The following is a 13,927-nucleotide window of genomic DNA, read 5'->3' as shown; positions in this document are numbered from 1 at the left end:
CATCAAAGTACACATTGATGGCCTAAGACACGAAACGAGCAGTTTGTGTGAGAAAGCCAAAAAAGCCACAAAGCGCCCACGCCCTCAGATCACTTGGACATGGCTGTGGTTACAAGAGGTAAAACGATATAAATACTGCTCGTTTTCTCACACAAACCGCTCGTTTCGTGTCTTAGGCCATCAATGTGTACTTACATGTACGAGTCATTAAATCATGTTTAATGTGGACTTCTCTGTGCATGCTCTTTGAGGTGGTGACCATAGACCTCCATATTAGGACTGATAGACACGAACGGTTTGACCTAAAAATATCAAAAATGAAACTACTGCGGAAACATAGACACCTACATCTTGGATGCCATTGAGGTAAGCTAAAACATATCAAAAAATAATTTCAAAATGAACCATTCCTTTAATGTTTAAGATCTTTTTGATGAAATCTGAGAGCTTTCTGTCCCTCCATTGACAACTACGCACTACCACTTTGATGCTTCAAAACGTTCATAAAGAGATCGTAAAACTAATCCATATGAGTAGTTTAGTCCAAATTTTCAGAAGAGAATCGATCGCTTTATATGATGAACAGGTTCAGTTTAGTCTTTTATTCACACACAAACATTGATCAGCCAACATAAACAGAAGCTGCTTGACAAACAAGAACAAACAAATGAACCTCATTGGTTCAAACGTGAAAAGCTCTCTCAGATTTCATCAAAAAGATCTTCGTTTGTGTTCCGAAGATGAACGGGTTTGGAACGACACGTTGAGTTATTAATGACAGAATATTCAATTTTGGGTGAACTGGCCCTTTAATGCATCATTTAAGTACTAACTCTGTAAGCTAACCCTCTTTTTTCCACTTTCTTCTTTTCATGCTGCTCTTGCTAAGTACAGAAATAAAGATTTCAGGCATAGGTAAGAGCTTTTCTAAAGAGTAATACCATTTGTTATGATGAATGAACATCAGTCAAATGCTCTGTACGGTCTGTTATTGATATACGGTTGCTTTTGTAGCCGCCCGTGGAATGAGCCCAGTGTAGGTGTTTTCCTTAAATTAAAGCGTACCAACAAGTGCATTAAAACACATCCTCTCCAGATAGCAATAAAAGGGGCAGTGCTATGACTGTAGATCTTGAGACCGTTTTGATGCATGGGTAAACTCTCAAAGTGGGTTAATGCATCAGTAAAAAGCCTTGAAGAATTGTGTACATTGAGGAAACCAGAGTCAAGGCACATAATTTGAAATGTCAGACAGAAAGATGGAAAAGCGGTTACAAGCTTAGCATAAGACCGGTATCAGCGTTTTAAATATTTCTCTCCCTCAGGGGACTAAGCTTCCTTAAAGAATATAATCACCCAACCCTAGCCATTAGAAAGACCCGTGCTGCCTTATCCCACAATGCAGCGTGATATTTCACCCGATGACAAATTACACATTCAAAGCGCCGTCGGATCTGAATACACAGTTCGTTAACATGTTTGATTTGACAAATGGCAGCATGGTATCGAGGAAAAAAAAAAGACATCAGTCATTAAACTTCGATCTAAGCTTTCAAAAATTACACACATCCTCCCTGTGGTGCTATGAACCCTTAATATAAGATGTGTGGCACAACCAGCTGTGTGTTTTGACAGGCATCAGTGTGACAGCTAGCTGTTTGATGCTCAGGTATGACTGACAGGATATGAGAGGTTTCTCTGAGAGAGGTTGGCTAAACCCAGAACACCTGCGAGTTTTAAAAATGCCCTATCCTTCATGATGAAGCCTCTGTTAAACCTTGCGTCGTCAGGTCGTGACTCTCCTGTGGATTCAGCCGAGACAAAGGGTGGCGTCACACATCCTGTTGCTATTAGATAAGGGCACACGTCCAATAAATGGCTAGTCGTATACTGCATATTTGCAATCCCAGACAGCAAGTTGACATTGAATCAACGTGGAAACGACGTCTCTCATGACATCGAAACAACGTTGATCTGGCATTGTTTTGCTCATCGAATTAACGTTGAACCAACGTCAGACGCGGCATTCTTCAAAGCTAAATGAAAATCGACGAAATTGGTTTGCTTTCCTATCGTTGATTTTCCGTTAGTTTTGAAGAATGACGCGTCTGACGTTGGTTCAAAACAATGCCAGATCAACGTTGTTTCGATGTCATGTTTCCACGTTGATTCAATGTCAGTTTGCTATCTGGGATGCCAGATAAGCACTGTACAGTTGATTGGGAAGATTCATCCTAGGGACATAAGGGAGAAATGCCATGGGCAACGAAAATAATGAACTTTCGACATGCTCTGGCATCCATTACTTAATGAAAATTTAAGGAAGGCAAGACCTTGTACTTTAGGTCCAAAGGGCCCAACTTTCCCCGAACACACCTGCCTAGAAGTTTCTAGTAATCCAGAAATCCTTGAGTTGCTGCTTGCTCAATGGCGCAGGACAGAAGGTCCTATTCTGGTGTGCGTTTCCCGAAAGCATCGTTAGCCAACTATGGTCGCAAGTTCCGTCGTTACCAATAGAGTTCAATGGAAATTGCGACCAACTTGCGACCATAGTTGGCTAACGATGCTTTCGGGAAACGCACCCCTGATTGGTATTAAATACATTTTCTGAGAATTTATATTTCAAGTTTTGATTGCAAATGTCACGTCCATAACGCTGAAATTGCCCAATTTTAATTTATCGTCCTCAACTAGTTTTGTGGTGTAGGTCTACGTATTTTATTATGTTAACTTCAAATAGGCTACTAATATTGATTTAAAGATGTAGTAGCATTGGATCTTGGATCTTCTCCTTCAGCAGAAACACTTTAGATGCACAATGTTAGCCATGATGGTTTTGAAAAATGATTGAAATCACTTAAAAAAATGGAAAATCCAGTTAAGTGCAATTCCAGTTAGGCTCCATAAAATTATAATGAGAACATTATAATTGTGTGCTTGGGACTTGACTTTTAATGGTGAGACTTTTGTTTTTGTTATCAGGCTCTCAAAAATTATTAAAAAATTTGGATTTAGATTTGCCTGCCAATATAACGGTTATCGGCTTTCAAATATAAAGAATTATCGATATTATCGGCCAAAATGTTCATATCAGTGCAACGGACTCTCGACTCCCTCAAAAAGGATGTTACGCATTTCTATCCATCAAACAGTTTGACAAGTACCCTAAGTCTGAAAACAAGTGCTTGCTGTAGTGTGCATTCATGTAAAAGGTCTTCTTCCACAGCCAGTGGTCTTATTCTGAGTAAATACTGTATTGCCTAAGCTGCAGATTGAAGAGAATATTGCTGTGCAATTTATCAACATATTTCTTGCAAAGCTAGCTAGATGAGCAGTAACACATCCATATGTAATAGTGCAGTCCTTTAAAGCTAACTCGATTTCCCCCTTCAGTACTGAGTTTTCTTACCGTGATTGTTACACAAGAATGCAACTCAAGTCTATTTGCAGGCCAAGCATTCACATTTCACATTAGTCGGATGTTGGTCTATGGGTCATGCTTTTCAGTGTGTTTGCAGCCAGTGTGCTTGTAGAAGTTTCGCTTTAGGGTATACAAGCTAAATCATTCACAGGAACATGTTCCAATAATTCACTTAAATGTCCCATGATATGGGGTTATTTTATTATTTTATAATGTTTCCTGGGTTGCCTTTATAATGTTAGTGTGTTTTTTAGATGAATAATAGTGAGAATTTAGAAATAAGGCATTTTTCCTAACCTGATTTGAAGGGGCGTGTCTGCTGTGGGATTCAGTGTAAACGCCCACTGCTGTGATTGGCTGACATGCTTGCATATGAAATAGCTATGTATTGCATGTGAAACTCTCTCGAATACTTTTACTACAGCTATTATAGGTTTTTACTATTGCAGCTATCGAGATTAATGAATCGTGAGAAGTTTTTAAAATATTTAGATCTATTCCCATCACATAAAATGTTGCTGTGATTAGCATTGAGCAAGCAGAGGACAGTCACGAGAATGAAGATCTTATCATTGTAACGTAGTTTCTGCACTCTCTAATGCAAACACGATGATGTACATACAGTAAGAGCTTCATTGTGCAATGTAACGCACGTCATTGATTTCATAACTTGACTTACTTATGCATAAACAAATATTGAACGATTTTGAGAGAAAGATCACCTGTCTGAACTTAAAAAATTAGGCACATCAGAAAGTGTTGTTTGGTAACGTTAGCTCGATCGATTTATTTTCATACGTTCATCGAGGCCAGTTGTGTATAGAGTGCCGAAGTTATGACGTCATTTTGTAGGCCAAAACGCAGAAGTGAGTTAGCATTTTAGCACTCCCGGTTCCCTTGCTCTAAAGTCTATGGGATTTTTGAATGGGTTTTTGCTATATCGCCTGAAATATGGTCTGTGGTGAACAAAGCCTCTACATATTTTCACGTTTAGATCTATGACCTAAAACACACCAGTTATAACCTGCTTGTGGTTTTTACACTTTATTGTGTCTGCTTGTGGTTTTTTAAACTTTATATAGGTTTCAAAATGTATAAATGTTGGATTAACTTGATAGACAAAGCGTGTAAACAAAACACAAAACACAGATCTTATTTTTGGTGATTTTCCAAAAGTCTATGGGGAAAATGCATAGCATCAAGGGAACCCATGCGCCGCTAACTTCCGATTTGTCCTACAAAGTGACGTCATCACTTCGGCACTCTATTGGCCCAAGTTGAGGAAACAGTCGTCTGAGCAATGTTTGGACCAAACAAAAATTTGGGAAGTTGTGTCGTCGCATTTCCAGAGAATATTAAAATTAACCCATTGTTTCTTCAGAGGCTCGGATGAAGGAACTAAAAAATACTTCTGTGTACATCCGAACACTGAACAACTGCCATGCTTTGCATGCCTGCAAACCATGATGTATCTTGATAAAAACTCTATTTGTACTTCCTAGCTCACTTTCTCATGGGTGAGCCAAATTTCCAGCGCAGGCAAAGCAGAGAAAGGGGAGGTTACCTTGCTTTCCCCTGTATGATGTCATACAGGGGAGATTCAAGATCAGCGTGTCTGAACTTTCATTTTCTCAAAGGCAGAGAAAGATAGCCAAAGCTTGGATGGCACCAGTTGAAATTTCAAGCCACTGGGGGACCATATACAGGCTAGGGGACTCGTATAAATGTTAAAAAAGCTCAGAAAGTGAAAATTACATGTCAAAATAAACTTTTGAAGAAACGACTGCTGAAAAGGCCAAAGTCATATTTGTAACCAGAGAAGAGCAGTCATCACCGTTTGTGTGAAAACAAATAAATGCACAGTCTTTATGTGTGTAGAGAATAGACCATGATCTCTCCGACATACCCGATGACCCCCTTTCCACTAGAGTCGCACACCTCCATCGTCACAGCAGCAACATGCTGAAAAATCCAATTATCCTCCCCAGACTGGCTTTAGTCGTTGAATATAGATGGAGCCTATGAAGGTCATGGTGTTCTCCTCATCAAAGAAAGTACAATGACGCGAGCCTCCAATAACACATTGTACAACACATAGTCTCCTGGGACTGAAAAGCATCTATCTGGAGTGTCAAACTCCATGGCAGATTCTTGCAAAATGGGATTGAGATATTTCTTGGCAAGCCTGTTTTACCTTCCTTCCAAACCGAGGCCATCATTCAACGCGCTCAGCCGCCACACGGTGACGTTTCGGCCCCAGGTCAACCAAAGCGGCCTGCTTCTAGAAGGTCAGGTGTCGGTCTGAATAATATAGATCGAAGCTGACAGATAAGCTGGCCCTATTCCTTTCCACTCTCTCGCATTGGCCACTGGGATTCGGCACTAACAGCCTCAGAGGTACATGGATGGGATTTGTTTAATCGGTTTTGAATGCTTATACGAAGACAGGTTTTGTGTTAAATATGATGGCATTTGGCAGATGTGTGTTGTTGTATTTGCTATGGCTAGTCAGAGAATGTTTTTAACCTCATGTTCTCTTGCGGCAACCTTGTAAGATTTTGAATGCGGATCATGAGACAGGTTGGTTGTTAGTAATGATGGTATTTGGCATCTCTCGGATAATGCTGAACTTATTTGTTCTCTTGTGACCTTTCCCACTTTGGATTTGAATGCTGCGCTCTTGAGACAAATTGGGTGTTATCAATAATGGTATTTAGCAGATGTGTGTTGTAGCTTTTGCTGTGGCTATTCATCTCTTGAGGACTACCATAGACAGGTGTAGTGGCTCTTTTTTCAGCAAATCTTTTCACTTAATGCTTTTATTCTCTTGGTGTCCACTTGGTAGGTTTTTAATGTTTGTTCGGGTTTAGCAATAATGGTATTTAGCTGACGTGTTGTAGCATTTGCTTAGGCTATTCATCTTACGAAGATTATGAACATTCTCTTGCTTTGCTAGGTTTTGAATGCTGGTTATCGGCATGGGCCACAATTTACACATCGGTGCTTCACTAGCTGTGACCTTTAAAGGAGTAGTTCACTTTTAAAAAAAAAACATTTGCTGATAATATACTCACCCCCATGTCATCCAAGATGTCCACGTCTTTCTTTTTTCAGTCAAAAATAAATTAAGGTTTTTGATGAAAACATTCCAGGATTTTTTCTCCATATAATGGACTTCATTGGTAACCAAACGATTCAAGGTCCAAAAGACAGTTTCAGTGCAAACTGCAAACTGCTCAAAGGGGTTTAAACGATTCCAGACGATGAATAAGGGTCTTATCAAGTGAAACGATCACTCATTTAAATAAAAAATAACAAAGTTTAAGTTTTATAAGCTCAAATGGTCACCTTGCTCTGTTCTGTGATGCACGTTTGTGACTCTCCTGCTCGAACTTGTTCATCAAAATGAACTAATCTTTTTCCGAGTCAATTCGGTTATTTCGTTCTTTGAATGAACCAAATGACTCGAAAAAAGATTCGTTCATTTTGATGAACGAGTTCAAACAGGAGAGTCACGAACGCGCATCACAGAACAAAGCAAGGCGACCATTTGAGCTTATAAAACTTGTTTTTTTTTTTTAATGAGTGATCGTTTCGCTTGATAAGACCCTTATTCATCGTTTGGATTCGTTTAAAGCCCTTTGAACAGTTTACAGTTTGCACTGAAACTATCTTTTGGACCTTGAACCGTTTGGTGCCCAGTAAAGTCCATTACATGGAGAAAAATCTTGGATTACACGGGGTTGAGTAAATTATTAGCAAAAGTTGTTTTTTTGTTTGTTTGTTTTTAAAGTGAACTACTCCTTTAATTTCTGAATGCTGATCCTTTCCCAGACAGCAAACTGACATTGAATCAACGTGGAAACGACGTCTCTCATGACATTGAAACAACGTTGATTTTGCTCATCGAATTAACGTTGAACCAACGTCAGACGCGGCATTCTTCAAAGCTAAATGAAAATCGAAAATTGGTTTGCTTTCATAACGTTGAAACAACGCGTTGATTTCAAGTTGATTTTACGTTAGTTTTGAAAGAATGACGCGTCTGACGTTGGTTCAACGTTAATTCGATGAGCAAAACAATGTCAGATCAACGTTGTTTCGATGTCATGTTTCCACGTTGATTCAATGTCAGTTTGCTATCTGGGTTGGTAGGCTGGTTTTTAACAATGATGGTACCAGACGTGTGTCATAGCACAAGCATCTTGCAAAGCATGCTTTTTATGTAACATTTTGTTCTTTTATCATGACCTTTCTCAATTTGTCAGGATTTGAAAGGGATCGTAAGTCAAGTTGGTCGGGAGCTATGATCGCATTTGGCAGACGTGTCGCATAGTGTTTGTTGTGGCTAGCATCACTAGCGTACTAACACAGCCTGACCAGCAAAGTTGCACTTTTTGCAATGAATAAATTGTTCAGTTAACATGTTTGGTGTCTCGAATGACCTTTCCCATCTAAATTCTCGTGCTAGATTTTAAACGCTGTACAGAAGTTGGTTGTTAGCAATGATGGTAGTTGGCAGATGTGTGTCATAGCATGGCTAGTCAGCTTAAGAATGCTTTTCACTTATCGTTTTTGTTCTTGTTCTGTGACCTTTCTCACTTTGTTCGAAAATGATTAACCCCATTCCAGAAAGGCGAGAGCATTTCACACTTTTTTTTTTCTTCTGTCATGAACAACTCTTGAACATTCGCACATTCTTTGGCTAACATTTAACATATAATTTCCACCATGTTTTTCAGACAGTACAGTAATTTCCTGTTTTGAACAGGAACTCCAGCTGATAGAAATTGCATGAGCCTGAAGAAATGCTCGTAGGTGCTCAAACCAGTGAAACTGGTCCAAATCATCCCAATTTCACCACAAGCTGCCTTTGACCACAGATGTAGCGTTCAGCGGAGGTACAATTACAGCATATCACAGATCGACTTGAAGTGTAAAATTGCATCGGTTTCTCAGCATCTGATTAGCGTATAGAGAGGAAACTCTCTATTTTGCCTCCTGATTGGAGTTTTTTTTTTTCAACCAGAGACCCTCTTTCTTTTGATTGGAGTTATTTTGTTGGGCTTTCATGTTCTTTAGCCCCTTGTGTGGTAAGGGCTGACTTTTACTGTCCAGCTTTGCTGTATAATGGACTTCTTTTTTTTTTTTTTTTTTTTTGGCCTGTGGGCCATCTTTGCTCCAGGAATACGTAATGTGTTTAGATTACGGCTCTAGACCACATGCATCTCCAGATGAAAGTTTCCCTTCGGGGGGTTTGGTGGCATACCTATTTGAATGCACAATGGCAGCACATTAGACACTGGGTCGACTGTACTAACCACAGGCTTTACACACACTACATGTGTTTCTATATTTGGACTGAGTACACCGTAAAAGATTGATGTGGAGAGGACATGGCAGAGACATCTCTAGCTATGGCAGTGGATCTGTCAAATGTTGATTCTTATTTACAGTGTACATGGTCTCTCACTGCTAATCCCCATCTCTGAAGTTGTTTTTAACACATTGATTTAAATGTGACACGTGATGCACATGTTGACATCACTATCATTTATAAAATGGATAATTTCACTGCACATCATGGCTAACAATGGAGAACAGGCTCCCGCACTTTATTGTCTATGATTGTTCCATAGTGACCAACGCAATATAACAAGAGCAGCACAAATTAGCGTCTGGTTTAAGACATGCTTTTTTTTTTTTTTTTTGGCTGTTAAATAATGATTAATTTTCTATACTCTCTTCCCATAATTTTTTCACTATGTGTCTTTAGTAAATCCTGACAGTAGTTTTTTAATGCCTAGAGGGTTTGCATTGACTCATGCTGTTAGTAAATATGGCCCTTAATAACATTGAGACACTATAATAGTTATAGTTTATGTATATATATATATATATATATATATAATTATTTTTTAATTTCTTTATTTTAAATTAGTGTTTTATTTTGTATTTTCCATTTTCATTTTTTATTTTCTTTGTCATTTTTTTATATATAGTATATCGTCTTTATTCATGTTATTTCAGGTTTATTTTTACTTTTTTTCACATCAAGTGAATTTAAATGAATATGAGAAAATTGTGCATGCGTTGGCAATTTTTACTAAAATAATAAAATATGTTATATATATATATATATATATATATATATATATAATTTTATTATTATTATTTTATTTTTAATTAGTGTTTTATCTTTTATTTTGCATTTTCATTTTTTATTTTCTTTGTAATTTTTAGTAGTTGTTTTTTTTTTTTAATATAGTATATTGTGTTTATTCATGTTATTTCAGGTTATTTTTCCTAATTTTTTTTACATCAAGTGAATCTAAATGAAAATGAGAAAATTGTGCGTGCTTTGGCAATTTTTACAAAAATAATAAAATACATTATACATATATATATTATATATATATATATATATATATTTTATTTATTTTTTTATTTTTTTTATTTTTTCCCGATAGTTAACATATATTTGATTTCAGGATTATACTTTCTACCTGGAATAAAATAGTACAATTATTATTATTTTTTTTTTAAATTTATTTATTTATTATTTTTTTAAATTTATTAGTTAAAATCTATTTTATTTCAAGTATCAAAAATAACCCTCCTTTACACCACAATTGACCTTTTTTTTCTTTGTTTGTTTTTAGCAATAGCCCTGCACACAAATATTACCTGGCTACTAGTCCCGTTTCGGGAGCCCTGTACCTTTCGGACACCAGCAGCAGGAAGGTGTTTAAGGTGAAGTCTCTGAACACGGTGAAGGATGTGGCAAAGAACCTAGAGCTGGTGGCAGGCACAGGCGATCAATGTCTACCTTACGACGAGACGCGCTGCGGGGACGGAGGCAAGGCCGTGGAAGCCACACTTACAAACCCTAGAGGTAAGCCTCCAGACATCTGAATAACAGTGTTGACATTTTTCAGAAACAGACAGTGATTTTGCCATTACTCATTCAATTTTCCCATCATTCCCATTAGACTATGAGCAAATTCCCTTAAAGGCGCTGTAAGCAATTTCAGCTATTTTGCTTCAGCCACACACACTCTCTCCAAAATGAGCATTGCTTCCATATATTCAGACTGAAACAAGCCCCGAGCGTCTAAATTGAACAAACCCCAAAACCACAGCATGAAATTGATAGCGAAACCTGTGGTTTGCATACTCTTGTCAGTTTGTAGTATAAAGGCTAGCCTTCTCCTAGTGTAGCATATGTAGTGCTTTAATGGGGAATTATGGGGGGCCCGAAAATGAATTCTTCCTTCCATTTTCACCAACACAAAGTAATAATAATATAATGACAATTTGATTTGCTAGTCTATCTCGTCATCTGAAATTGAAGAAGCATTTGTGACCGAAGCCATAATTATCTCAGTGGTAGATGACGCACACAGTCACATGTTTCCCTTTGTCATCCGCAGTGTCATTGGGAAGATGCACATGCTCTTAAATGGCTTAGCGCCACATGCTTCTCTCTTCCCCAGGATTCTTCTTCCCCAAGACATAAATAATGAATTTATCACATGGATTTTTTATTATAATTCTGGCTTCCTATTGAGCATGTTGATGCTGAGAGAAATGCATTTGTTGAGAGAGATCACCTTATCATTCCAATGTCTAATGAACATGGTATTATATTATGATTATTGTAGGCTCTTTTATAAATTGCATTTGTCCATCTTTTATATGTTGTTTTGGCTAAAAGCATCTGATAAATGCATAAATGTAATTTTGCACAAAGAATACAAATCTGACTTTTTTTTAGGGAAAATTAGGCATATTCCTTTCCTCCCTTCCTTTATTATTTTCTTTTTTTTACTTTATCAATAGTTATTCTAATTAGATTTTCATTATGTAATATAGTAAATGTATATGTATATGTATATATATATATATATATATATTTAATATCTGCAATGGATCGAAAGCCAAATACTACCAAGTAATTTCAGTATTTTTTTAAATTTTTTATTGCATTGTAGAAATGAGAATGAAGTTGGTTGGTTAGTTATGGTAATGATAATTGTAGAATTTAATTGACATGATAGATAGATAGATAGATAGATAGATAGATAGATAGATAGATAGATAGATAGATAGATAGATAGACAGATAGACAGACAGACAGACAGACAGACAGACAGACAGACAGACAGACAGACAGACAGACAGATAGATAGATAGATAGATAGATAGATAGATAGATAGATAGATAGATAGATAGATAGATAGATAGATAGATAGACATTCAGATAGACAGATAGATAGATAGATAGATAGATAGATAGATAGATAGATAGATAGATAGATAGATAGATAGATAGATAGATAGATAGATAGATAGATAGATAGATAGATAGATAGATAGATAGATAGATAGATAGATAGACAGACAGACAGATATATGAATGGACAGGATGTTATTAACCCAATTTAGTTTATTGAATTATTTATATTTATACCAATTATTTTCTATTCTACTATTATCTAGGTTATTTCAGGTTTTTGTTGTTGTTTAGAGTTTTTTTTTTTTTTTTTTGGCAGCGATTGTCCTCTCAGCAAAGATCCATTCCCTTTTTCTGTCTCTTGTCTTCAGGCATTACAGTGGATAAGCATGGCGTGATCTTCTTTGTGGACGGCACCATGATCCGCCGCATCGATCAGAACGGTATCATATCCACCCTGCTGGGCTTCAACGACTTGACCTCGGCACGACCCCTCAGCTGTGACTCTGTGATGGACATCTCACAGGTGGGTTTGTCGTCTTGTGTTCCCTCTGCAGCTTTTTCACCCATCCGCCCTTTTATAAAGACCAGTGCAGCGACGCCATTCTTGGCGTAGTCGCCATGTCAATCTTACCGAGGGTGAAGGGTTACAGCTGACAGCTTTTTAGGGCAGGTCACGGGGCTTTGTGTTGCTGTGGGTCCCAGTGACCCAAAAGCTGGCATGCAACATCCAGTTTCAAGCTGACCTACAACCCTCCATCTCAAAGACACGCTCACAGAGGGGTCACCCTAGGCGCTGTTAACCAATCAAAATGTTAACTGTCACTTCAGGCAAGGACACTGCCCTGACTGCGGTTTCTAAAGCATCATTTCGGATTGTGACACAGCCCTAGAGGTCACGTTAGTTTTCCCATAACTTTATTTTGCCTGCAACGTTCTCCCAGTGTCAAGACAATCAACAATGCCTACAGTTACAGTGACAAAAGGAATATCTTCCCTTTTTTTCTGTTTAGTTTGACCAAAATAAGCTTTTTCCTTAATTCTAAAGTAAACCTGTCTATCATTAATTCGTTTACCCAATTTTATGTTTTGAATGTTGCGTTCATGGGCAAACTGGAAAAATGTTCCCAGATAATTATCTGAGCACTCAATCATTACATTGAACTCGGAAAGTCTGTTTTCTATAGGGTTGTCCTCATTTGAAAAGTGCAATCCTGCTTTAAAACTCAACTCATGCAGTAATTTTCAAATCAGTGTCAGCCAGTGGACACCACTGGAAGATGTAAACAGGTAATTATAGATATTTAGGCAAATAGAAATCATCAATGAATCAAAGTTGTCTGCACTCATCAAGGGGGCGTTTATTTGATTTAAAAAAATACAGTAAAAACAAATATTGTAAAATATTATTACAATTTAAGATATTCGAACTTAACGCTTTCCGCGCCACTGACAGAAGTTTCAATGTTATAGAGTAGGGGGCGCTATTACACATCTTCTGAAAGACTTCTGAGTCTTCTGATTGAAACACAGGCAAAGAAGAAGCAGAAATAGCAAATGTAAGCGGATACATGTGTAAAATAACAATCACCAACATTGAACCAAATATAAATCAAAACCGCCTAATGTTACTGAATTAAATGTCGACCATGGACGAGATAGGACTACTCAATTTATGATTTGATCATCGTTCTAAATCTGATCCAAAAACATGATTTTCTCCGCTTTTTTGCTCAAAATGTAGATTTTTTATGAAACCTGCCCACATTCTAGTGTTGTTAAAAAAGGATTGCATCAATCTAGAATAAAAAGAGGCTCTGTTCTTGTTTAAAAGCAGATGCTCTGTGGTTTCTTTTTGGTGTATCGCATCTTCAAAAATTCTTCACAAAATATTGGAGGGGCCATGAAACTTGATCATAAAAATGATCAAAAATGCTGGCGGTGGATGACGACTTTCTTTTAAAAACTCTGGCGGGGAAAGAGTCAAATTTAAGCATCATTACTCCAGCCTTCAGTGTCACATGATCATTCAGAAACCAATCTGTTATGCTGATTTCTTTTGAACGATATACATTTTATTTACAATAAACATGATTATGTGATGTTTAGGAACTAATTTAAAAGAATAGGCAGGCAATTTCTTGTTTTTGTGAGATTCACCCTACAACCAATGCAATTTGAGATGCATCTTGACAGGTCTGGCTTTTGTTGACTGTTCAAAACCACAGTTTGAAGATCATAAATTGTCTGAAGGGAGAAAAAATTGCTG

General features: G+C 37.4%; 1 protein-coding gene across 11 annotated transcripts in view; it reads left to right on the top strand.

Annotated features, from left to right (window-relative positions):
- Positions 1–13,927, top strand: part of tenm4 (teneurin transmembrane protein 4) — a 267,387-nt gene that overhangs the window by 212,098 nt on the left and 41,362 nt on the right. For 8 of the 11 annotated variants that reach the window (XM_089121430.1, XM_089121433.1, XM_089121429.1 and 5 more), the window contains 3 exons: positions 895–915; positions 10,084–10,316; positions 12,030–12,184. In XM_089121430.1, the coding sequence (XP_088977556.1) occupies positions 895–915; positions 10,084–10,316; positions 12,030–12,184 (409 nt within the window). The remainder of the gene's footprint in view (positions 1–894; positions 916–10,083; positions 10,317–12,029; positions 12,185–13,927) is intronic. The other 3 variants (XM_089121432.1, XM_089121427.1, XM_039678536.2) reach the window with 1 other exon arrangement.

This window comes from Pimephales promelas, chromosome 16 (assembly GCF_988280905.1).
Source record: "Pimephales promelas chromosome 16, fPimPro1.hap1.1, whole genome shotgun sequence".
Lineage (NCBI taxonomy): Eukaryota > Metazoa > Chordata > Actinopteri > Cypriniformes > Leuciscidae > Pimephales > Pimephales promelas.
Note: the sequence above shows the minus strand (reverse complement) of the source record. Positions and strands in the feature narration are given on the sequence as shown.